General features: G+C 46.0%; 1 protein-coding gene across 1 annotated transcript in view; it reads right to left on the bottom strand.

Moving 5' to 3' along the window:
• Positions 1–431: 431 nt before the first annotated feature.
• The window catches only part of TNC (tenascin C), a 72,826-nt gene continuing 48,464 nt past the window's right edge, over positions 432–24,793 (bottom strand). The window contains 14 exon segments of the mRNA XM_066332469.1: positions 432–1,794; positions 3,010–3,173; positions 4,922–5,083; positions 5,652–5,748; positions 6,795–6,946; positions 8,774–8,906; positions 9,867–9,997; positions 11,623–11,766; positions 12,280–12,399; positions 13,589–13,732; positions 14,929–15,051; positions 19,564–19,836; positions 21,253–21,525; positions 23,089–23,355. Of these exon segments, the coding sequence (XP_066188566.1) occupies positions 1,684–1,794; positions 3,010–3,173; positions 4,922–5,083; positions 5,652–5,748; positions 6,795–6,946; positions 8,774–8,906; positions 9,867–9,997; positions 11,623–11,766; positions 12,280–12,399; positions 13,589–13,732; positions 14,929–15,051; positions 19,564–19,836; positions 21,253–21,525; positions 23,089–23,355 (2,294 nt within the window). The 3' untranslated portion in view covers positions 432–1,683.

The raw sequence follows: 24,793 nt of genomic DNA, 5'->3' as shown, positions 1-24,793 counted from the left end.
AAATGACACCAGGGGCAGAGCCAGGCAGCTCTGGGATGCTGCTGGAAATGAGGAAATCATTCCATAAATGTCACTTCTTCCCCTGACTGTCTGCAAACAGACTGCAAGAGCCCAGAAACACAGATCCAGTGCCATCTCCTAATAGCTTGGAAAGCATCTGGAGAGCAGAGCATATTTCTTCATTACTGGATTTGTTCTCCTTTTTGCTGCCCATCATTTACTGTGAGAAACACCAAGGAAGGGTGATTAATTAAAGAAAATTGATTTAATACAGTGCTGGCAGTGCTCTGGAGGGTCGAAGAAGGTTTATGGTCCCCGTGCAACACAAAGTTCAGAGTGTAACTTCAGCCAGGAGGGAAGCAAGAAACATTTACAAAATGTTTGCAAAACATTTGCAAAATGCAACCTTGAAGTAGGGCAGAGAGACTCGATTAAAACAAGAGATCGTTTATTGTCTTGAACTGCAGAGTGTGATACAGAGGAACTACATGGATTTTCATTCATATTAAAAAAGAAAAGAGAGCCCTTTATTTACACAAGTGTTCAAAGCTGCCCATGGTACTGAACAACAACTCTGGGTTCTCTTTGTTTTGCTTTGTTAGTTTTTCCCACCTAGATGGAGCAAGCATTGGTCAGTAACACTTAGAAAAACATGGGAAAAGCTTTTGGGCAGGAAAGAAAAAAAAAAAAGAATTACGTTCTGAAAGAACCCAAATCCTCACGGGCATTTCACTGCAACAAACCCACCAGAATAATTACAACCAGTCACTGACAAAAGGAACAGTTTTCAGTAGGGGCTCAGCAGCCTAATTATTCTCACTCTGTCTTTATTTCCTCATCTATGTAAATATATCCTGGACATGCACAAACTCCACATGAATGAAAAAAAAAAAATGGTAGAAATTTATTTAAAAGTAATTGTGCTTTTATTTATATATAAAAAAAAAAATTTACAATCAGACACTGTCCTGCTGTGTTTCCAAAAGCCTGGTTCTCTTAAAAATGACAAAATGTAGCTTATTATTATTATCATTATTATGATTATTATTATTATTACTTTGTCTTTATATTAATAATATTAATCTTATGCTTAAGTCCAAAAACATACTGCTTTCCTTTCCTGTTCCCTCCTTCTCTGGGATACTTGATATATATATAAAGAAAGGCATTCAAACCACCGATTATTTTCTCTTATAACTAACAATAATAATAATAATAATGATAATAATGATAATTAATCTTACACATTTCTGTGTGTAAAATATGGCTGGTTCTAAAACAAACTACCAATGTACAAAGCTGTTCTCCCTCCCCTCCCCTGGGCCACCCAAGAGATCCTCAGGCGTTGGAAGAACTTTATCCCAGACGCTTTCTGGCAAAAAATTAAAAATAAAAAAAATTAATAAAAACAACACAGAACCCTTGAGATCGTTGTCTTTGGTGTGGAGGATGTTCCTGGTGGGCAGCTGGAGCTGCTCTGCTGGAAACTCCGGGATGCTTTAAGGCTTTTTTTATTTTTTATCGTTTGGAATGCCGCCAAGCCTGTGTCGGGCCACGGGTCAGCGATGCTGCGGTCCCAGTCCCGGCTCCTCCCACCTGTGCCAGGCCAGCGATGCCCGAGGGTCTCCCCACACCCCTGTGTCCATCCCTGCCCTCCCCAGCCCTGCCCGCAGCCCCCCGGCCCTACGCTCGCTTCCGCCGCCCCTCCAGGTTCCGGAAGCTCGAGGGTCTCAGCTTCATCTCTGCAAACTCGATGGAGTACTCGTGGCCCTTCCAGTGGAACCAGTTGACGCCCTGCGGAGGCAAAAGGGAGAGGTGAGAGGTCAGTCACACTTCCATCTGCTGCCCCCAGTTCAGGCTGGGGAGGGCTCTGGTCTGGGCACAAAACCGAGGAGCTTTGGGGAGCACAGGGGCTGTGAAATGGCCAGCCTGTGCAAATCCACCCATGTGAGGTCACAGAATCATGGAAACACACAATGGATGGGCTGGAAGAAACTTTAAAACTCATCTTGTTCCCACCCCTGGTGTGGGCAGCTTCCACTGTCCCAGGCTGCTCCAGCCCCAATGTCCAGCCTGGCCTTGGGCACTGCCAGGGATCCAGGGGCAGCCACAGCTGCTCTGGGCACCCTGTGCCAGCCCTGCCCACCCTGCCAGGGAAGAATTTCCTCCCAGTATCTCATCTAAACCTATTTTCTGGTAGTTTGCAGCCATTCCCCCTTTGTCCTGTCACTCCAGGCCCCTGTCAATCTTCTCTCTCCATCTTCCCCGTTGGCCCTTCAGGCCCTGCAAGGCCACTCTGAGCTCACCCAAAGCTTCTCCTCTCCAGGTGAACACTCCCAGCTCTCCCAGCCTTTCCTCCCAGCAGAGCTGCTCCATCCCTCTGATCCCCCTGTGCCTCCTCTGGATGTCTCCAGCAGCTCCAGGTCCTTGCTGTGCTGGCCCAGGGCTGGGGCAGCTCTGCAGCTGGGCTCTGAGCTGGGCACAGGGGCACAGGGGCACAATCCCCTCCCCTGCTGCCCAGGCTGGGGCTCAGCCCAGGGCAGGGGGCTCAGGGCTGGGGCAGCTCCAGCTCTCACCCACAGCAGCCCCAGGTCCCTCTCCCAGGGCTGCTCCCTCTGCTCAGCCCAGCCTGGATTGATCCTGGGACTTGTCCTGACCCAGGGGCAGCTCCTTGAGCTTGGTCTTGTTAAACCTCTGTCCCTCAGAGCTGTCCCTCCTTGCCTGGCTTTCGTGGCAGGAAGAACATTTTTGGTTCACATATTGAGAAGTACAATTATTCCCCATACACTTGGGATATTCCCTTGGAAAATCAGACAAAGCCAACAAGATCTCACCAGCTGATGTTAAATTCTTGTTTTGCTAGAGATTGCCTGTACATTTCCCTGTGTTCCTGGAGAGTGGGAGGAGGGGATGCTGTGATTTTTTTGACTGGCTGAACCATCAGAAAACCCCACAATTGCACTTCTGCTTCCTCTCATGCATTCGAGAAGCCTTGAGAGCCAAACCCACCTGACTGTGGCTGTTGTCACCATATCTGCCCATCAGGTTGACCCGGTGACAGTTCTTATACCAGAAAGCTCCTTTGTATGACAGAGCACAGTTGGTGATGGCAGAGTCATGGTCCTTGTCAAAGGTGGAGAAGGACCTTCCATTGTGGTAGGTCATGGAGTCACCTGGATGGGGGGACAAAAGAAAAGAGCAAGGTCAGTGGGTGGCCTGGTTTAGATTTCATGGGTGTGCCCATTCTGCAGAAAATACTTGGACTGTGCCATGCCCTGTCTGCATCTAAATTTTTAAAATTTGACTTGTTTTAATGCAGAAGGAAATGCACAATTTCTGTTATTTCAGGCAAATCAAAATATTTTTCAGGTGGTCTCTAATCCCCAGTATATGAAGTGGGTTTTTTTTTATGCAGCTCAATTAATGCACTTTTTGCTAAAAGCTGGATTTCCACTTCCACTTCCACTGGACCTCCCACTGTCCCAGGCTGCTCCAAGCCCCAGTGTCCAGCCTGGCCTTGGGCACTGCCAGGGATCCAGGGGCAGCCACAGCTGCTCTGGGCACCCTGTGCCAGGGCCTGCCCACCCTGCCAGGGAACAATTCCTGCCCAATCTCCCATCTAAATTAAACAGACATTAATTCTGCTGCTGCATTTCCTTTCTGTCTCTGTAGTCTGGGTAAAAGCTCCTGTGCTGGTCACAGGGCAGAGCTCACACCCACACCTTTGCTCTGGTGGATGCACCCAGCAGTGTGGAATTATCTCCTTTTTAGACATATTGTTAAACTGGATTTATCTCTTAATCCTTTGAAGCCCTGAAGGGGACTCACCAAGGGCTGCAAGGTTTGCCCCAGTGTGATTATAAAAGGCAGATGATTTGTTCAGCAAAATTCTAAATCACATTGCTGCAGCGCTTTGCTGCAAATTCTACTGACAAGAAAAGAAGCTGTGCCAGGCTATTATTGGCTGTATAAATGACAGCCAAGATTGGCCAAATGAGATATATTGTGGTTTAATACACTGGTTTCAATCCTGCCATAAGCAGCCCATAAAATATGGCACCAAAACGCCTGGAGGATATAAAACAGAAACATAAAATACATCAGTATGTTTGATTTTCAAACATCTCCCACAGGGGAGGTACCTGCAGATTGTTGGAACCCTGGAGGCTGAAAATTTCAAGATTTTTGTGCTAAAAGGCACTGACTCTCAAGCAAGTACTACATTTGACTTGAGGCCATGGAACAGACTTCCAAAACTGAGTGATGGCACTGGGGCTGTGGGTGTGGAGTTTGAATAGTATTGTGTGATATCACAGGGTGAAAAACTTAGGATTTAAGGGTTTAGAATATAGTAATATATGTGGGACAAGATGGAGGATTTAGGACGTTGTCTAAGTCCTTCTTCACCTTCTTCATGGGTTTGGGTGGTTTTCCTCATTGGGTGAAAAAGGCCCATATTGCAGACCTTGGGTGGTCATTATTGGGTCAAAAGTATAAATAATACAGGTGTCATCTCGTTATTGGGTAATTAAAGTTTAAAAGTACTTGGAAAGAGTTCGAGCACCTCCATTTTCTACCTTGTTAGAGCTCACGATTCTTGAGACTGTGCTATAGATAAGAACTAATAAACATTGAGTCCAGTTGGGTAATTATCACTTAAAATTCTTTGGAAAGAGTTGGAGACACCTCCATTTTCTCCCTTGTCAGTTAGAGCTCACCACTTGCGAGGCTGTGCTACAGATACGCATCAATAAACACCAAACATGGACTGCAACTGCCGTGCGTTAATCCTGGCTCTAACAGGAAGGAAAGCAGATAAGAAACCCACAGCTGATCTGCAGCTTTCACAAGGTTCCCTTGAGCCAGGGGGGAGGACAGGGGCTCTAGGAGGAGGAGGAGCAGTCAGTGTTGGCTGTCCCACCTGCCGTGCCGCTGTAGCCATCCACGCGCAGCCGGTAGCGGCTCTTGGCGTCGCCCACGCTGAACCGGTCGTACACGGCATAGGCCACGTCCCCCTTGTCCCTCAGGTCCACCCGCAGCTCGTACTGCCCCTGGGAGGTGATCTTGTGCAGGTTCTCCAGGCCTGTGGGGATGGAGAGGAACGTTTGTCATGGTGCCGTGTGGGAAGACAGACAGGGACAGCGCTAAAGGCAATGCTGCCTGCGGTACATTGCAGCCGTGTTAGTTACCAAAGAGAGGGAACAGCCTTGTCCTCACAGCTATGGGAATGATAAAAGAGTGACTTAGAGAGTTAGTTGGAGTCTGCTGGCCATGCTGTGAGGAGGAAGGGACAGGAGGGACAGATTAAGTGAGCCACTGTATGAGGGACAGGCAGGGTTAGGTGGCTATGCTCGGGACAGGAAGCAGTGAGCTGGAGCTGCAGAAGGAAGAGAGAAGGAGGAGAGAAAGAGCCAGAGCTGTGTGGAGCTGCCCATAGGATTGCTACATAGAGAAGATATGAAGGACTTCTAGATAACATGGTGCTGATGCTTGAAGCCTTCTGAAGTTTTTAATGAGGCACTCTGAGTGCATGGCTGTCTCAACTACGACAGCGCCAAATGGAGGCTCTAAGTGGCTCCTGGATTTTGGGGCTGTTTGTCTTTCTTTTTTTCTATTTTTTTTTCCCAAAAAGACAAATTCTCAGCACTTACCTATCCAGAATTCATCCTTAGGATCTCCAAACCCTGCCACGTAAGTATTCCAGTTCTTGTAGAAATCTTGCTTTCCATTCTGACGCCTCAGGAACACCTGAAAGCAAGAAATGTTATGGGCAGACTGCCCTGGCCAGAGGGAAAGAGCTTTTACAAACACAGAGCTCAGCGTTGCTCCTGCCCTGCCCTTTCCTCTCCCAGAAGAGTCTCACTGCAAGAACTGAGCTGCACCCAGGCTGTTGGATGCTCCATATATATTTTAGGTCTCCAATTTCTCTGTTGGGTTCTCAGGCTCCTCTGCATGATGTGGCCTCTCAGTTCCTGTTCTCTGCCTTTTTAAACTCATCCTGCAGTTCTGGATTTCCCAGCCAAGGATTTCTCCATCCCTTCACATCCCGCCAAGAATTCCTCCAACTCCTTCTTTCTTTCTGTGCCCTGGGTCCCTTTGCCATGTTCAAATTTGGGGATGTCAGTGTGGAGAGGTGGCATTTTACTGCCACTCCTTTGTTGTCTGGGTGGGATGTGCCCCTTGCACTGTGGCTTTGGAAGCCACTGCACCCTGTGGATGCTTCCTCTGGGCTGTGCTTTAACCTCCCTCACTCCCTCTCTGTCAGACAGAGTCAGTTCACCCTCCCCTTTCCTTTTTGGTTATTTAGAAAATGCATTCTCCAATATGGTCATTTCAGCAGCCCTTACACCAGTGGAGAGGGATCAGGGCTGAAAGCAGGGTGTGACCCGCCCCTTGGAGACACCTCTCTCTCCTCCAGCAACACAGAGAGCACTGGAATGTCCTACCCAGGATAAAACCTCCCAAATGTAGAGACAAGACAACCCTGCTGTGATAACAGCAATCTAAGGACGGATGGGATGAGCAGGGCTGGGATGGGATGTGCAGGGATGGGATGTGCAGGGATGGGATGTGCAGTGATGAGCAGGGATGAGCAGGGATGGGATGTGTGGGATGTGCAGGGATGTGCAGGGATGGGATGGGTGGGATGTGCAGCGATGGGATGGGTGGGATGTGCAGGGATGGGATGTGTGGGGTGTGCAGTGATATGCAGAGATGAGATGGGTGAGATGTGCAGGGATGGGATGGGTGGGATGTGCAGGGATGGGATGTGCTGCCCCTGGCCCCATACTCACGATCCATCCGCCCCCATCCTCGCCCATGTCACAGAACACTTGCAGAGGCTGAGCCTTGTCCCCATTCACGTAAATTGTGTAGAGCCCAGAGGTGGCCTCTCCATTCAGCAGGGCCTGGGAGCAGTCCTTGGGGTAGGGATAGAGGAGGCCAGCTGCACACACAGGGAAGAGAAAGCATTCCTTAGGAAATCAGATCCCAGAACAGGTTTGTAATTGCATCCTGCATACAGAACATCCATAGGATACAGCTGATGAGGTGAATTCTTCTTCTGAATGTGTTTTTTTCCTGACCGTCTACACTTCTGGAAGTGCTGGGAATGTGAGATAACTGCTCCCTGCCAGGATGGGAGTGCATCCTCCAGCTAAAGACTGAAATTCAGGAGCTGTGTTACAGTAACTGTGGGGGAAAACTGAACCTATTGATCTCTGATTATGTGACAGAAAATGGAGAGAGGATACAGAGACAGGACTTCAATCAAAAATAAATTAATTGGGAGTGTTTTGCTAGCAAGGACAATATTAAATGTGTTATAAAGCTACACTTCTAAAAACCAAAGCAAACAGCAACCAATAAAATTATTGTAGTCAGAACAATTTCTAACTCCTCCAAAAAAAGCTTTTTTTTTTTTTTTTTTTTTTTTTTAATTCACTCAGGTCATTAACCTTTTCAGCCAATTAAGTGTTGTTCCAGGTGTCTCCATAGGAGAGTTTTTGCCTGCAGCTTCTCAGAGAGTGGCTGCTGGTCCTTGCCAGTGTTACACATCCCTGCCTGTGCTTCAGCTCCAGAGAATTTCACAGAATTATGACATTGCTAAAGTTGGAAAAGACCTTTAAGGTCATCAAGTCCAGTCATTAACACGGTCCCACCATTATGTTCACCACCATGTCCCAGGTGCTGCCTCCACAGGTGTTTTGGTTTCTTCCAGGGATGAAATACTGCAGCACTGCATATTCCAATTCTTTACAACTCTTTCTATGGAGAAATTTTTCCTGAAATGAAATCTAAACCTTCCCTGGTGTGACTTAAGGCCATGCAAGTTTCCATCAGCTTTGGGATTTGGAGAAAAGTGGCTCTATAGGGGACTCCTTCAGTCCTTCCCTGTCAGTAAGTAGACACAAATGTATTTTTAGAGTTAAGGCCAGGTTTGAGTCTCTGCCTGAATTATTCACATGCCTGAAGTCACCTGCTCAGTCCCTGCGCATGGTCAATTAGCCAAACATCACCTAAATACACCCAGATTTAATTCTGCTCCTCGTTGTGGATGTGTTGGTGGAGCTCATCCTGCCCTGCACAAGGAGTTTCAGGGCAGCCTTGGGGCTGGATGACTCCTGGCAGCCCTTGGGCTGCACTTGGTGCCAGCAGCAGGAGGGGGACTGGGAATGACTGAAGGTCCTGCTGGGCCTGAAAGGCTGAAAACTGGGGAAAGTGAGACAAATGACAGGCAAAGTGTCACAGCTAATATTGAAAAATTTCTTTTTTTTTAATGTCAGCTGTGAAGTGACCTCCAGAGAAGCCAATTTATCCTTGCAGAGCTGTGCTGTTGGGCTGGAGCTGACGTGCAGAGGGGCTTTGAGACAGCCCATCTCAGAGAGGGAAGAAAAACCTGCCCAGAGAAGCATTTCCTCAGCCCCCAGCACTGATCTGTGTGTGCCTTTGTGGTTTGCTTCATTCCAGCTCCAAACCCTGATTTGTTTTCCTGGATCAGTGCAGGGGAAACGAAGGTGTCAGCTGGATTTTAAAGAATTCCTGCTGACATTTCACATGGATGTTTCACTAGAGAAAGGACTGTAGGGTGATGTGGATGGATACTGGAAGTTCATCCTGCCAAGGGAGAACAGAAATGAGGGAACAGGGACTTTGCATCAACCCTACAAACAGATTAAAACCTCGTGTGGGGTCTGTGTGCCCTCACAGCAGAGCTCAGCTCTGTCCCCAGAGCAGTAATGTGGATTATTTTAGCTGTGTCTAATGCCCTTACTGGTGGTGAAAATGGTCTGGATGGTTTTGCTCCTCAGGGCCCCACTCAGGGCCTGCAGTTTCACCGTGTACTCCGTGGAGGGGCTCAGCTCTGTCAGGCTGTAGGAGGTTGGTTCAGGTTTTAGGACCAGTTCCTGTGGAGAAAAAAAAATAACACAGGGAAATCTCAGAGAAATAAATCATGATGACCAGAATGGTGGCATATATCAGCCTGTCACTTTTTTTTTTTTTTTGTCATAATTATTGATGGTGTCTTTAACCATCTAAATTAATTAATATAAAGCTACTTCTCTAAGATTTTTACCAAGCTAATCTTTGAAAGTTCAATAAAGCCAGCCTGGAAATGAGTGTTTGCCATCATGATGTACAAGCTGGGAGGTTTAAAAGCAAGGCAGCATAAATGTGCACGTGCCCTGGACATACAGATTGTGAAATTGATTAAAAAACTGGGAAAATCTTCATTTAGGACAAGGAAATGTTGCATTCCAGGCTTCAAAAGGCTGTTTTGCTGAGCCATTAAAAGACTGATACTCAGTGTGCTTGGGGAATTTGCCTTCCTGAAAATCAGAATCATCTCCATTATGTCCCAGGCTGGGCATCCAAAATTTTTCCTTTGGCTGGGATTCCCCTGATTCCTATTTAAGCATTTAGTGTAATCTAATTATGGAGGAAGAAAATAAAATTATAGCAGAAGAAGAGGCACTTCCACAGGCAGCTCATCCTTCCTTAGACATCCCCTTGCACAGGGATTCCCTTGAGTTTAGAAGAGTGAATCACATCCCAGGTTGAGGGTGGGAGTTTGCTCCACGCTGCCTGTTTGGAATGAAGGGAAACGTTTGTGCTTTTATCTGTATTGTGGAGGGATGAAAGGCAAAATCCAGGCTGCAGTGGAGCTTCTGTTTCAGGGTATAATGTAAGAAAGTCCTATAGCAGGTTTTCAATGCAATTGTGTTCAGTCTAGCACTGACAGAGGCAGTTAGTAGTTTTAGATTAATTGTTTAAATTAAGGCACATGATTATGTTGCATTGCTGGACACTTCAGAGCATCTCCAGTGCCCAGATTTGAGGCCCAGCAGCCCCTCAGGTGTATTTACCTTGACTGTGCCATCAGAGGATTCATACATCAGGAGATACTCAGTGACTGGAGCACGGGGAGGCCTCCAGCTTATCACAGCCGCCTCTGACTGCACCTCGGTGGCACTCAAATCCCTTGGAGCATCCAGCCCTGCAGGAGGCACCACAGCACTTACAACCACATCCACACGAAATTAATTCCACAGGTTATCTTGTGGGCCGTATATTAAAATGAGCCAGGAAAACAAACCTCCTCTCCAGAGAAATATGAAGTGAAAAAACACTTCAACCTGAATTTTGTGGTTAAGAATTAATTTTCCCATTGGTAGTTTAAAATAAAGGTGTTAACTTTATCTGAGTTAAAATATTGGCTTCTTCCAGGCATTTAATTTTATTTTTTTGCACTGAAATATCTTTTGAGACAAAACTGTGCCTTTCATTATTTCTCACAAGGAGACAGATGGGTATTTACATATTCCCAGGAAATAAAAAGTTTTATTGGTTCCAATGATGCTTTTTTAGAATAGGAAACCTTTTTAGAACAGGAAAACCTTTCCTGCTTGGTCTGGCTCCAGGCTCCTGCTTCCCTTCCCCTGTGTGATTATAGGGCTGCATTGGTGTGGCTCAGCCCCTAATTAACACCCTGGGACAAGGCAAGCCAGGAAAATGAGGAACATCCCTGATTTCATTGTTGCTCATGGAAAACCACGAGTATGAAACCAGCTGGGCACCTTCAGGAGCCAGCACAGCCCCCAAAGGAGAGCCCCTGCTCCAGCTCTGTGTGAGGATCTGTCGGCACACAAATCCCCCTGGACCCCATCCACACAGGCCCGGGGGTGTCCAGGGATGGGAGGGCTGAATTAAAACCTTCAGAGAAACTGAGATACACAAATCCACACAGACACGAGGTAGAAATCTGAGTTCAGTTTTAAATAAGTAGAGAATTTTTAAGTGCCCTTAAACAAATAAGAGACTGAACCAGTTAGTAAGAAAAGAACCTAAGACCTAGTTTAAAGCTGCCTTTTGCTAAGTTAGTCAAGCTCTAGACATAATGAAAACAACGTAGCCTTGCTAAACATTCCTACATAGAACAGATGGAGTTACATGCGCAGAATTTGTGTAAGAAATTACGAATATTATCACACATGAGTCTTAGCTTAGGATAGGTCCAGCAAGAAATATTGTGTTTTTACCTGACTGGTTAAAAGTGGAATAAAAATGCACTGCTTTGAGGATGCTAGCACACTTACAGAACAGATAGAATCATATGTGTAGAATTTGTGTAAGAAATTACAAATACATCAATCTCAGCTTGGGATAGGTCCAGCAAGGCTGTAGAAACATGGTGGTTTTACCTGATTGGTTAAAAATAGAATAAAAATGCACTGCTTTGAGGATTAGCACGCTCATGGAACACAGATTACGGGTGCTGTTACTGCTGCTGCTGTTGTTATCACTGATAAAATGCTTCTGCTTGGGCCTTAGGGACTCTGTTGGAAAGCTTCCTGCACACAGACTGTTGTAACTTTGCCTTCATGAGGCTGATTTAACCCTGCAATCAAACACTTCTACTCTTACAACTACCCAGCTTTCAGTCTGCAATGAAGACACGCCAAAATCTCAACAAGGATGTGCAGAGCTGCTGACAGAAAACCCCTTCTGCTGCCAGCACAGGAAGGTTGATGCACACACTATGGAAATCGGGGTTTCCAGTGACAAAGGCACCAGGGGGCAGGTGGGGCTGGAAGGGAGGCAGCTGTGGGGTGGCAGTGGCACCTGTGCTGAAGTGTGTGGAGAGAGTGTCGCTCCTCTGCGCGTCCTTCTGCGCGTGGATGCTCAGCGTGTACTCGGTGGCGGGCTGCAGCCCCTGCAGGTCATACTCCACCGTGTTCCCCGGCACCAGCTGCGTCACTTCTGGCTCTGAGAACGAAACACGGAGGAAAAGACACATCGTGATGTGCTCAACCCCGTGCCCTGTTCACTGGTTGGTTTCATTCCCGGTTGGTGCAAGTGCAGACTGATCCAAGCGCGGAGCCCGTGCTGACATCTCTGCTGGGGCTGGGTCACAGCAGAGCCCTTTCTCCAAAAGTGTGAGCTCTCTCTAGTGTTCACAGGGATTATAACACCGCTATTATCTCTGTTCGTGGCTGGATTCACAGTGTCGAATTAAAATGATCCGTGTTTAAATGCTCTCAGCAAAGCTCCTCCTGCAAACACCAGCCCCGAGGCTGCCAGAGCTCCGGGAGCCTTTGGGCAGCGCTGCCAGGGGTGCCCAGGGATGCCCAGTGTGGGATTGTTGGGGTCTGTGCTCCAACTGGGTGATCCCTGTGGGTCCCTCCAGCTCTGGATATTCCATGATTTTCCTGGAGTCACAATGGGCACCCCTTGAGAGCTTTAACCCCTCAGCTCCCCAGCCCAGCCGCAGCTCCTCACCTGTCTCAGAGGAGTAGGACACCACGTAGTTATCCACAGCAGCAATTGCTGGCTGCCAGGTTGCCAGAGCCTCAGAGTCCGTGATGTTCACCACTACCAGGCCTGAGGGGCTGTCCAGAGCTGCAAGAAAAACACAGACTGAAGGAATCTGACAAACACTCAGTGCAATGCTCTGCTGGAAATTCAGGAGAGAAAATGCCCAAAACTCAGTGCAGTTTTTATGGCTCCCTTGGGAGCAGTGGAGTTCTGCAGGAAAGACGTCAGTGCCTGTGAAGAGACACCAAAAAGCTCCACTGGAGAGGGAGGTCAGTGCTGGAAGGGAAGAAAATCTGGGAGCAAACAGAACTGACCACGTACTCAGATCACTCTTGATACCATCGATCTCAACAGCTCTGTCAAAGCTGATATATTTCTCTCGACACCCTCAAATCTGGGTTGTTTTTTAAGAACTAATTCAGGAGACAGAGCTGGGAAAAAATAACCAAAGTGACGGCAGCTAATGGGCTCTGTGTCCTTCCAGCAGCTTATTTGGAACAAACCAATCCCACAGCCAGCCAGGCATCCAAGATCCCCGCACGTCCTGCCTTGCCTCCTCACAGGACTCTGTTTTTCACACAGGTTTATGCTCTCCCTGAATTAAGATGGATCTTCATCTCCAGAATAGCTGGAATGGGTTATAAATCTCCTGTCATTATCTAATACTCATCATCTTGTTCTTTCCTCAGGTCACTGAATGTTTGTTAGCCTCCAGAAAGAATACAAGGTGGGGTCAGCAGGAGCAGAGTGGACCCTCATTTCCTGCAGGGATATTTAAAGAAAAAAATCTGGAGACAGAATCTGGAGACTGAGAAAAATATTGAGAGAACATTGAAGAAAAAATCAGGAGAGACAATGTTTTTGTGCTTAGAACAGTCTGGAATTCTGTGAAGTCCACACCAGAAACTGGTCAGAACTGCTCAGCTGAGCTGTCTCTTTGCTCTCTCATCTCAAAAACAGCATTAATTTAAAAAAGAATCAAACAAACTTCTGGCTTTTTTTTTTTTTTCTGATGAATCAGAACTGTAAATACATGAATTGTCTCCATCTCACAGGTTCATTTAGCATTTAGCAAATGGAAGCCTGACCAAATTGACAAGTTCCATCCTCACATAAAAGGCAAAGACAAAGAAGTGGGAAAAAGAGCTTCCTGCAGTTTGTGTGGGCAGCAAAAATGGGATCTTGGCGAACCTGCAGCTCCAGTCCCTGAGTCTCTCCTGCAGCCCAGATGATCCATTTAAAAAGCTGCTATTTCCTGCTTTTATATCATTACCTGTTTTCAGGGTGCCAGAGACGGGCTCGCTTTCTTCAAAGCCTTTCACAGAGATGATGCTGACGTTGTAGTCCACACCTGGGACCAGCTTCACCAGCTTGGTCCTTGTCTTGCTCCCTTCCACTGTGACAACATTTGGAGTACCTAGGATGAGGCCAAATGCCAAGGGATGAGTGCCACAATACTCCAGGAAATGCTCGGAGGGTGTTTTTCAAGTTAAAGACATTATGGCCACTGTGGATGTGCTTCTACAGCAGGAGATGAATTTTCCCCAGTTAGCTACAACCACTGGTGTCAAATATTGTTGCCACGACACCTACATCTAAATCACTGGTTTGAATTCAGTAAGAAAAATGAACATTTTTAGTGGAAGGTGTCCCGGTCTGTGACAGGGAGTTGGAATGAGATCAGCTGTAAGATCCCTTCCTGTGCAAACCATCCTGTGATTTCTGTTCAGAAAATGACAATTTCCCAGACAAGGTGTAAGCAGAAACCGCAGCAGTCTCTAGATGGGAGTTCAGACACCTTGAGGATGGGACTTGCAGTTTAGATCTGCCCTGGTTGTGGGGAGGGCTGGGAGAGTCTCCTTTCCCCCACTCATTTAGAATAAAGATACTGTATTTTAAAAGGTGCTTTGTGTGTGGCTGAAGACTTAGCACTTACTCCAAATTCTGGGTTTATTCCAGGAAAGCACTTAGACAAGTGCCTAACTTCATGACTGGATTCCTTTTCTTCTGTGGGACCACTGTATTTAGAGCTGTACACGTGCTTACAGGCTATATTGTCTAAAAAGCTAAATCTTTCCTTGTCTCAGTCAATAGCAGGACTTTTTTTGGTGCTGATGTGTTTAGTGTTTGCTCTTTAGCTGTTTCCCTTCAGAGATGTCTCTAAATTAGGTTAAAAATCGGTTGAAGTAGAGGAAGAGTTTGCAGTTGAACACTAAACCAGAACGAGATAACATTGGGGAGCACTGAGTAAATCACTGCCTTTAAAAATTGTTATAATTATGGATTAGGATTATTATTTCTAAGGGCCATCTTTTCCAGCGTGCCCAGCTCATGAAATGCCTATAAAATAATGACAGATTGGAAACCAATCCTTGCTGAGGATGTTCAGACAAAGACTTTTTAGCAGTACAACCACTCCAGCATCCACCTCTGGGCTGCCTTACAAACCCTGCCCATGGGATGTGGACGTGGATGGCTACACATCCTCAGTCCTGAATAAAAAATAAAAAAAGAGATGATCTGTGCAAGATCACCTGGGAGATGCCCTGAAAGGAGGGATGGCAGCCCAGCAAACCCTTCCTGCTGTCCCTGCCAGCCCCTGTCCCTGCTCACCTCCTGTGACGGGGACGTAGGAGATGCGGAAGTTTTCCACGCGGGAGCGAGGGGGGATCCAGCTGACTGTGGCAGCATTTTCCGTGATGTCAGAGAAGGAAATTCCCTTGGGAGAGCCAACCACTGTCAGGGGAGAGCAGAGAACACACCACATGGAAAGAAAAGGTAAATCGTTTGTTTGTGAGTCCTTGGTGTGGGAAAACTGATTTGTTTTATCACCCTAAACCACAAGCTGATGCTGTCAATGTTCTGCTCATATGAACAATATTAACAATAATATACATAATTAACAACTGTGGGCCTGATATTTCTGTGTCTGAGAGATTTCAGCCTATTGGCAGCTGATAACTTTTTCCCAAGGAAAAATTTCTCAAGACAGTTTCTTCTCAAAACAATCTTGGCAAACAACTCTCCTTTCTCCAAACCATCTTTCTCCAGGTGGTGTTTTGCTGTTTCTCTGGTTTAACCAATGGCATTAGAGAGGTCTCATTTCTATTCACCAACCATTTTAAATCTGTATTGTAACACCTTATAAAAGGTAGTAAGAATTTAGATAATCAAACTTTTTATGCTCTTTGCCTTCTGAAATATTTAGAGTCTTAGTATCTTTAATATCTTTCCTTTGTGTCCTACAGAGACAAACAACATTAGTGCAGGGGGTACAAAACTGAAGGGTTTTGTTACAGCAATGACCTTTTTAGTCCAAATTTTCCTTTTTTTCAGGATTATTCCAGTATTGCACAGGTTAAAAATACCCAACGTGTATCTACATAAAGGAATAACAGAGATTTTAGTGCTGTAGAAAAGAAGGGAGGAACGTGCACAGAAATTACATCCTGCTCCTCATGGGATGCTGGTTTTAAGATTTTTTTCTACCCTAGTTACACTTGGAGGATTCTTAGGCCTTCCACTGAGTCCCAGAGCCCTCTGTAACACACAGCAATGACAGCCATGGACAGATCTCTTCTCCTGAGCATAAAGTTCCTACTGCAGGATGCTCCAAGGAGATTCGGGTGTGGGAGTCCATCAAGGCTCCTCTCAAGGACTCACTCTTGGAACTTCTGTTGGCTTCAAACCAGAAGCAACAAGATTTTCCTCCTGGAATCTCTGAGACCATGATTTTTCTTTCAAGCACATCCATCAGAGAACATCCAAGTACAACCATCATGAGGAAGGCACCTGTGGCTCCAGTGCAGCTCTTTGTCATAAAACTCAGCCTTTGCCTGTCAAAACCTGAGCACTGCACTTGCCCGTGTAAATTCAACCAGTAAGCTGGGCAAACAAAGCCCAGATTTTTCTAAAAATAACCCAAACTTAAACCCAACGTGTCTCTGAAACATTCCAGTTGGAGGCTTGATTAGGATCCTGCAGAGCAAGCCTGGAAAAGGCATTGGAGGGATGTGGTAAAGGGAGCTGCCACTTCCAGGTTTACATTGAGCACCTCACTTCTAATGCTCCCAGCTTTTTTGGCTGCAACCAAAACAACCCTGAGGTGTTAAAAAAAAAAACAAAACAGCACACACAGAGCAGGCCATTGGTACAAAGAGGAGAGATCCCAAAGGAGACCCACATGAAGAGGAGTGGAGACAGGGGAAGGGGGAGCAAGAGGAAGGAAAAAAAATAGGGACTAGGCTTGAAATAGCTCGGAAAGAACGTGCCTGCGGGAAAGGAGTCAGAGTTTGTTTGTTCCATGTGTCCCCAAAGCAGCAGGGCACTAAATCAACTGAAAGGCAAGGAAAGAAAAACAACTGAGCTCCCGAGAGAAATGTAAATTCTGTCTCTGGAGCTCACCAGAAGTGTTGTGTTGGTGGGGTTTGCTCACGTGGACAAGCCAAGGGAAGAAAAGAATCACAGATAAGAAAAGAGGCAATGTGGGGTTGGAAAAGCTACGGGGCACAAAAAGGTGCTGCTGATATGTGGGAAAGAGAGAGAAATAAAAATCACTTTGGTTTTGCTTTACATTAGAGGTGGCCTGAGTGGCTGAAGAAAAAGGTTAGGGGTGATTTTGGAGACCAAAGAGATGGACCAGCACTTGGTTTTCATACACATGGAGAATTTCAGCCTTTCCCAGAAAATGAAATCCCCAATCCATTTGCTGTGCACATTTCCATGGGCCTCAGGCTTGTTTTCTGCACCAGGTGAGCTGCATGACAAAGAGCAGTAAGAAGAGCTTTGATGTGAGTTCTCCACATCCCCAAGTCCCCCAACTGCAGCTTTCCTGGGAGAGAACCTGGCAATTATAAACATAATGGACCATCAGAGCATCTGTCCCGGGATGAGCCCCAGAGATGGAGAGATTTGCACCTTTGAGCACAGGGAAATGAAAAAGAAGTGAGTGAAATCATCTTCTTGGGCTACCTGAAAGCCAGATTTAAGCAGGCATAGAAAGCAGCCAGCATGCTCCTGAGCTGGCACTCACTGAGAACCTCAGCTCACGTGTTGGGCAGGCACAGGCAAATTATCTTTATCCTCCAGCATCATCCCCATAGAGGCGAATGAGAAACAGGAAACTCTTCTGAGAGGCTGCTAAATCACTCATGGTACTTGAGAGCAGCTATTTTTTTAGGGATTTTTTTTTAAATTGTTCTTTTATTCCTAGAAGACTAGAATTTCTTCCCTGGCTTTCTTCTCCCAATCAACAGGCAGCAGCAGGTTGCATTATCGTATATCAAGAGCATGTGAAGTGTTTTGTGATCATCTCAGGGAAAAAAAAAAATGCTGTCACAGTGTGGCAAAACACCACTGGAAGAAGAGGAGAGGAGCAGCATGAGGCTCCCACTTCCCACAAGGATATTAATTGGTCCATAGATGTGTTGTGATCTCCCAGTGGGGGTTAAATTGCACCTTAACTGAGATTTTACAGATAAATTTCCAAAAGACTCCAACTCTGAGAGCAGCAGTGGATAAATTCCCTCTTCAGGGACAGAAATATTTCCTTGCAACCACACTTGAAATGCTATAAATATCCATATGTTTGTGCAATAATCCACTCCTAAAAAAGAAATTAGTCGGCTGCCTTGGCAGCCAACCACCCAGTGTGGTGTAACCTGCAGCCCGAATTATTTAGCTGGGGTTTTGTGGCTCTATTGTCCATTGTTCATGGGCTATTTACAGCTGACAAACATCTCTTGGGCTATTGGCTCCAGTAGGTGACATGTGCTAAATCTCCCTGCCGGGCTGCCCAGGGACATGGTCATGAGGAAAATGACAACTCTCAGTGGCTTCCCTTAAAGCCCCCGGGAGTCAGAGAGGATGGAGACATGCTGCTAACAAGTGCAGAGGACTTGAAACATCCCTCTCCATTAGGAGTCAACGTGAGGAACCCAAGGGGGGCTGCTGCTGCATGTTCTGCTGCATGGCTGTTTATTGCAGGGCTGTGGTGGCAGCAGTGCAGCTGAGCCCACAGGCAGCAGGGCGGAGGATGAGGGCTCTGAGGCTGCTTCAGGAGAAGCTGCTCAGCACTGGGTTGTTGCTGCCCTTTTCCTGGGTGCTGGCTGGCAAATGCCTCCTTTAGGCATTCCTGTTGGTTTCCTCACTCATGGAATTTAGATTCATATCCTGAGCTGGGAAGGACCCCCAGGATCACCCAGTGACACTCCTGTCCCTGCCCAGAGCCCCACCAATCCCACCCTGGGCATCCCTGGCAGCGCTGGCCAAAGGCTCCTGGAGCTCTGGCAGCCTCGGGGCCGTGCCCATTCCCTGGGGAGCCTGGGCAGTGCCAGCACCCTCTGGGGGAAGAACCTTTCCCTGCTCTGCAGCCTGAGCCTGCCCTGGCCCAGCTCCAGCCCTTCCCTGGCTCCTGTCCCTGGCCCAGAGCAGAGCTGGAGCTGCCCCTCGGGAGGAGCTGCAGCCCCTAGTGAGATCTCTCCTCACTTTCCTCTACCCATCCTTTTCCTTTCCTCCCATAATCAATTTGATTTCAAATTACCACATTTTGACATCAGTGAGCTCAACATTTTTTAGAGACCAAATCTGGCTCATGAGACATTGTATTATATACTTCAGGTTTGAATGTTTTTCAGAATGAAACTATGGTTTTGGTGTGAAAAAAAAAAATATATGCTTCATTCGAAAATGCCAAAATTTGAAACGCTTCAATTATGAACCTGAATCAAAGCTTTGATTTTGCAAAGAAACTCAAGTCAATTTGAATTCCCAAGCACATGTTGCTCCTGGTAGGATCAGTCTAAGTTAATGGTGCTTAGGCCTTTACTGGCCAAGCCATAAATAAACTTCTCCATAGCTCTGGTAAATTCATTTTGTCATAACTCTTTCCTAGGGGGGAAAATTGTTGTGCAGAGCTGAGATATAATTAGGCACAGAAAATCACTGAAAAAGGCTGATGCACAGACAATATTTCTTGGCCCTCAAAGACAGCGTTTTAATTGCCACACTCTGCTGCCTAATTCCTGATCATTAAAGTAATTCAATTAAACCACATTAAATAGACAGTGACGAAGCTTGGGAAGCTGAGACTGATCACAAATAACCACACCACACTGAGCCAGTGACTTGGACAAGGGACATGCAGGGGAAACAGCTCAGGACACCTTTGGAACAGCATGAGCTGGTTGTGAAAAGGAGCTGCTGAAAGGAGCAGGGAATGTCACACTTTTCCCACTGCAAAGACAATACCTGTGGATGCTACTGTGTTTACGGGCTGGGAACGTTGTCCACTGCCAACTCCATAGAGCTCAATCTCATATTCAGTGCCCTCCTTCAGCCCTGTTATATCCTGGGTGCGCTCATGGCCTGGCACTATCAGCTCCAGGGGGTCAGATTTCCTTTTGGTGTCCCTGATTTTTAGAACAAAGCTGTTGAAAACCCCGTCATCTGCAGTCCAGGAGAGACGGAATCCATCTGGAGTCGCGTCTGAAACCAGGAGGTTGTCGACCTCGGGTTCTGCTTCTAAAAAAGGAGAAGATAGCAGTGGGGAAAAGAAATGGTTTGTTAATCAGTTGATCAGAGACCTGCCCGAGGTCTGGCTATAGCACGCTTCAAGAATCCGACCACAGTTCAAAGCAAGGCGAACAATCTGCCAGCTATTAAAAAGAAAAAAATAATAAATATTAGTGTTATACAGAACAGGATAAATGTGAGTGTGTGCAGGCCCATTCCGACTTTCACTCTTGAACAGCAGACTCCTGCATGGACACACAAGTTTGTCTCCCACATGCAGAGTTACACATGCTAAAGGTGAGTTTCCTGGGCATTTCTCCCTCCCTACCTGTGTGACACCTTTATGGCCAGTAAAAACAAGCTCTTGTTACAGGACTGCATGTCTGGAACATTGTCAGGCCTCCCTCTGCTAGGAGTACAACACAGAAGCCACTGAAAACTCTTTTTCTCCATGCAAACCCCTTATTTCATGCACTTCTGGGTCTGTGATGCTTCTATTCCCATGAGTTCTTTACTGTGCTAATGAACAGCAAAGGAGAATCATGAAAATTCCTCTCTTAAACAGCACCCTTCAATCTAACTGCAAGAGCTGCTGCCTTCAGTTAATGAACCCATTCAGAACAATCCCAAGGGCTGCAAGTTATTAATTACCTGCAAAACACCTCTAACTCATTATGCCCAGGCACAATTACCTAGAGAAATGCTGCTGGAGTGGTTATGTCCTACAGCCCCTCCAATGCAATCCTTCCTTCCACACACAGCCAATCCTATTCATTTCCCCTCAAATCTTCTACCAGATCCCCCCCAGCTTCCCTGCTGCCCAGACAGGAATGTGCAGACGAGAACTGATGGGGCTGGGGCTGGACAATCAGCCTGCAATGGTTTCCCAAGGAAGCTCAAGTGCTGCTGGAAGACAGCAGCTCTGATGGGGTTGGAAGCATGAGCTGGTTTGAGGAGAGAGGTGCCAGCTTTGGGGTGGCAATGATCCTACTGTGGGTGGAACCCACACGGAGAGGGAAAGAGAGGAAGCCATGGGAAGAAGTCCATGGCTCCTCCTGAAGGTCCTGATGGCTGGAACATGGGAGAACGATGCTGTTGGAGAGTGCTGATGTGCCCAGCTGTTAACAAGACGAGCTCTGCATGCAGCCATTCTTCTTTCAAGACTTTGTTAGAGGTACCTGCAAGACCATAAGGAACTTTCACCCCTCAGCCCCCCACATGCTCCTCCACAGGATCCCTCAGAGGGAAACATCAAGTTAAAGGGAACAGAATTCCACTGGTGAACCCATCAGTCATAAGGAGTTACGTGGAGCCACGATGCAGAGGAGGATGCAAAAGGCAAGGTTTGCACGAAACATCTTCCGTGTGAGAAGGAAAGAGAGAAAGAAGAGAGTGGAAGGGAACAATTTGCTCACATTGAAATACCTGTAACAGCCAGAGCGCTCAGGGGCTTTGTTTGGTGCCCCTTGGCCAACCCATAAAGCAAAACCTCATAGCCAATGCCAGTAATTAGGCCTTTAAGCTTCAGCTCTCTCTGGGCTCCCGAAAGGAGGAACTCCTGTGGGTCCAGCAGCTTGCCAGAGTCCACCACGACTACTAGAAAGTTGTCAAAGGCATTCTCCGATGCCATCCAGGACACTGTGAACCCATAGGGGTTCATATCAGACACTGTTAGGTTTTCCAGTGGGGGCATGGCCTCTAAAAGAAGGGAAGGTGCAAAAACACACACACATACACAAAAAAAAGAAGTGAAAAAAAATTGCAAATTAGAAAGAGTCACATATTCCACCAAACAAAAATCACATTTTTCCCCCTAGTGTGGATTCAATAGCCAAGAACCACGAGAAGAGGATTTTCAGTGGAGGTCAATTTTGAATTTTCTTCAAGGGTGTCTCAGCACCTCCTCTCACAAGCTTCATCAAAACCCCTCACAAGCTCCCTGTGTGAGCACATTTCTGCTTCTACCCTTGGACTGTAAGAAAGTTATCACCAAAACTGCTTTAGAAATGCTACACTTAAATCTTTCAATTATTTTTACTTCTCTCCACCATCAGTGCTTTAGGGACGATCCTCAGTTTGGGCACTAACAACTCCTGTATTTTACTTCTTCACCTATTCCATGTGAATATCTCCAGCTTTAGTTTTCAGTGCTGGAGGGGCCAGAGGTGCCAGAACAGGAACATTAATCACTCAGGGTCACAGCCAGTGCAAATCAGCTGCTGCTGTGTTCTGTTGACAACTTAAAGAAATTCCACTGAGGAGTCTTTTTCACATCAGTGTGACATTTGTCAAAGTGAAAGATGTAGAAAATGCTTCAAAAATTTATCCACTAAGTCTCAGCAAGAAAAAAGGCCAAAGTTTCACAAGATTCTCAATGTACTTTGCTCATTCAAAATCTGACAAGTCAAATAGGAGGAGCAGGTGGCTTTGCTAAGCCCTGCCCTTGATCCTGGATCTCAGGCTTTGCTTGTGTCTCTCTACAGTATTTGTCCAGCCTTGCTCTATGGGCTCAGGAGCTGATTCAGCCAATCTTCCAACCACTCAAAATTCCACTCACTTCAGAAAATACCAGTTAGTTAAAGGCAGAACCTCCTCCTGGAGAGGGCTTGAGGTTTGCTTTTGACATTTCACCAATGCTGAAATGGATTTTGTTAGAGTTTGGCATAAAAATTTCCCCCTGAAGAATTATCATTTGGATGTCCTCATGTGTTAATATTCACGCATTTGAGTACTCATTTTAGAGATTTTTTTGCATCTTATTTACTTCTAATCAAGCACTCTCCAAGGTTCCTGTTTTGGGTATGTCCCTGGGAGGGAACATCCTGGGACAGGAGATGTTCCACGGGCCAGTCCTGTCTGATGAACTGCTGAGCATTAGCCAAATTTCTCCCTCAAACTTCAGGAGATATAAGAGATTATTAGGCATGGGCGAAAGGCTCCAGAGGGGTGTGAATAACCAAATCATGGAATCACAGAATAATTTGGGTTGGAAGGCACCTTAAACTCAGCCAGTTGTAACCCTACCAAGGGCAGGACTTTCCACTATCCCAGCTCGCTCAGAGCCCCATCCAACTTGGCCTTTTAACTGCCTTTAAACTACTCCTGCTCCAGGGAATTGTTTGAAGGCCATCACTCCTGTTCTGACCCCTCCTTGCACCAAGCTGTTAAACCAACCCATGGCTGCTGGCCAGGCACTCCGTGTGCCGTGGGCACACACATTTCCCTGAGCCAACGAGGGAGCCCGAAGCTGGGAGCAGGTACCTGTGGTGACAAAAGCAGTGAGGGGCTCAGTGGGGACACCTGCCTGGGTGGTGCCCCGGAGGTGAATGTCATAGGCAGTGTGAGCCGTGAGCCCCGAGATGTGGGCGCTGTGGGTGTCCCCTGGCACTGTCACCTCCCGTGCCGCCAGGGAATCGCGGATTTGGATAACGAAGGTGCCAAAGGGGCCGCCGCGGCTGCTCCAGGACAGGTTGAAGCTGTCGGGGGTAACGTTTGTGAGGGTGAGCGTGCCCAGCTGTGGCTCAGCCTCTGGGGGAGAAAGGAACACACGTGAGCAGGCGGCTTGAGTCCAGGGGGGTGAGGGAATCAGCAGAGGGCGAGTGGTGGGGGCTCAGAAATGATGTTTGCACCTTGTCTTGCTGTGGTTGAATAAAATAAAATAAAATAAAATAAAATAAAATAAAATAAAATAAAATAAATTTTAAAAAATTAAAATAAAAATTAAAATAAATAAATACAATAAAATTAAAATAAAATTTAAATGAAATAAAGTAAAATAAAAAATAAAATTAAATTAAATTAAAATAAAGTACAATAAAATAAAGTAAAACAAGATAAAATAAAATAAGTGTTTTAACATAAATAATATTTTAACAAAGTAATGTCTTAATCTTGTTTTGCTGTGGTTGAATAAAATAAAATAAAAATAAAATAAAATAAAATTAAAATTAAATAAAAAATAAAATAAAGTAAAATAAAGTAAAATAGAATAAAGTAAGGTAAAATAAAATATAAAAAGTTTTTTTTTAAAAGCAGCACTGCAACAGCTATTTTCTCAGGTTTTGGAAAGAAGCCACTGAAATTAGTGCTGACTTTTATTTATTTATATATTTTGTTATATTTTATTACTTGTTTGTATTTTTTTTCAATAAATTTTCTTAAATAAACTCAACCTCCTTAATGAAATGTGGGCCTGGTTTATAGAAGCATCACCACCACCAAATTGCAGGAATCCCACACTGAGACTTGGATGGGAATACAAACCCCCAGCAATTCCAAAATAGAGAAAGTAGGATTGAGGCAAGAATCCTTGAAACCACACTCCAGGTTGTGTTTGGTGTTTCTGTTGCCTGGAGTTGTAGATGCTGCTATTTTTGGGCCCTGAGGTTTATAAGGGATTTCAGGCCTAACAGGGATTATCTCAGCACTAATCTCAGGCCAAAACCTCCCTGGACTCCAGAGATAAGGTGTTCCTCATCCTCTGATTAGGCACAATCAGAGAATGTCTAATGAACAATAAACCCCACAACACTGCTCTTGTGCTCCTTCCTGACTGTTCAGCGGTCAGGGCACCTCTTTAAGAAGCAAAAACTTTCCATTTCTGCTGGAGGAAATTCAAATTCTCTCTATCCTGCCAGGAGAGAAACTTGTCCTTCAGCAGAGGGAGAGCTCCTTACCCATTCTCTTTTAAACCTCTTACACTTAGCACAAAAATCATTAAAATTTCATTAAAGCCCAGAGAGAGAACCGACACGACCCCACAGTCAGAGGGTCAGAGAGCCCTGTGTTTGCTCTCTGGGCTGATTTTCTATTTTTTACGTTGCCAATTGAGTAGGAACCAAGAACACCTTGAGAAATGCAGCCAGTGAGACACAGAAAAATAACGATGGAAAAGTGATCCATGCTGGGAGGAAAGTCAGAGAGAGGGGATCCCACCAACAGAGAGTGGTGAAAGAGTGAAACCTTT

This window comes from Sylvia atricapilla, chromosome 19 (genome assembly GCF_009819655.1).
Source record: "Sylvia atricapilla isolate bSylAtr1 chromosome 19, bSylAtr1.pri, whole genome shotgun sequence".
NCBI classification, from domain to species: Eukaryota; Metazoa; Chordata; class Aves; order Passeriformes; family Sylviidae; genus Sylvia; species Sylvia atricapilla.
This window is presented reverse-complemented; position numbering and strand designations above follow the sequence as displayed.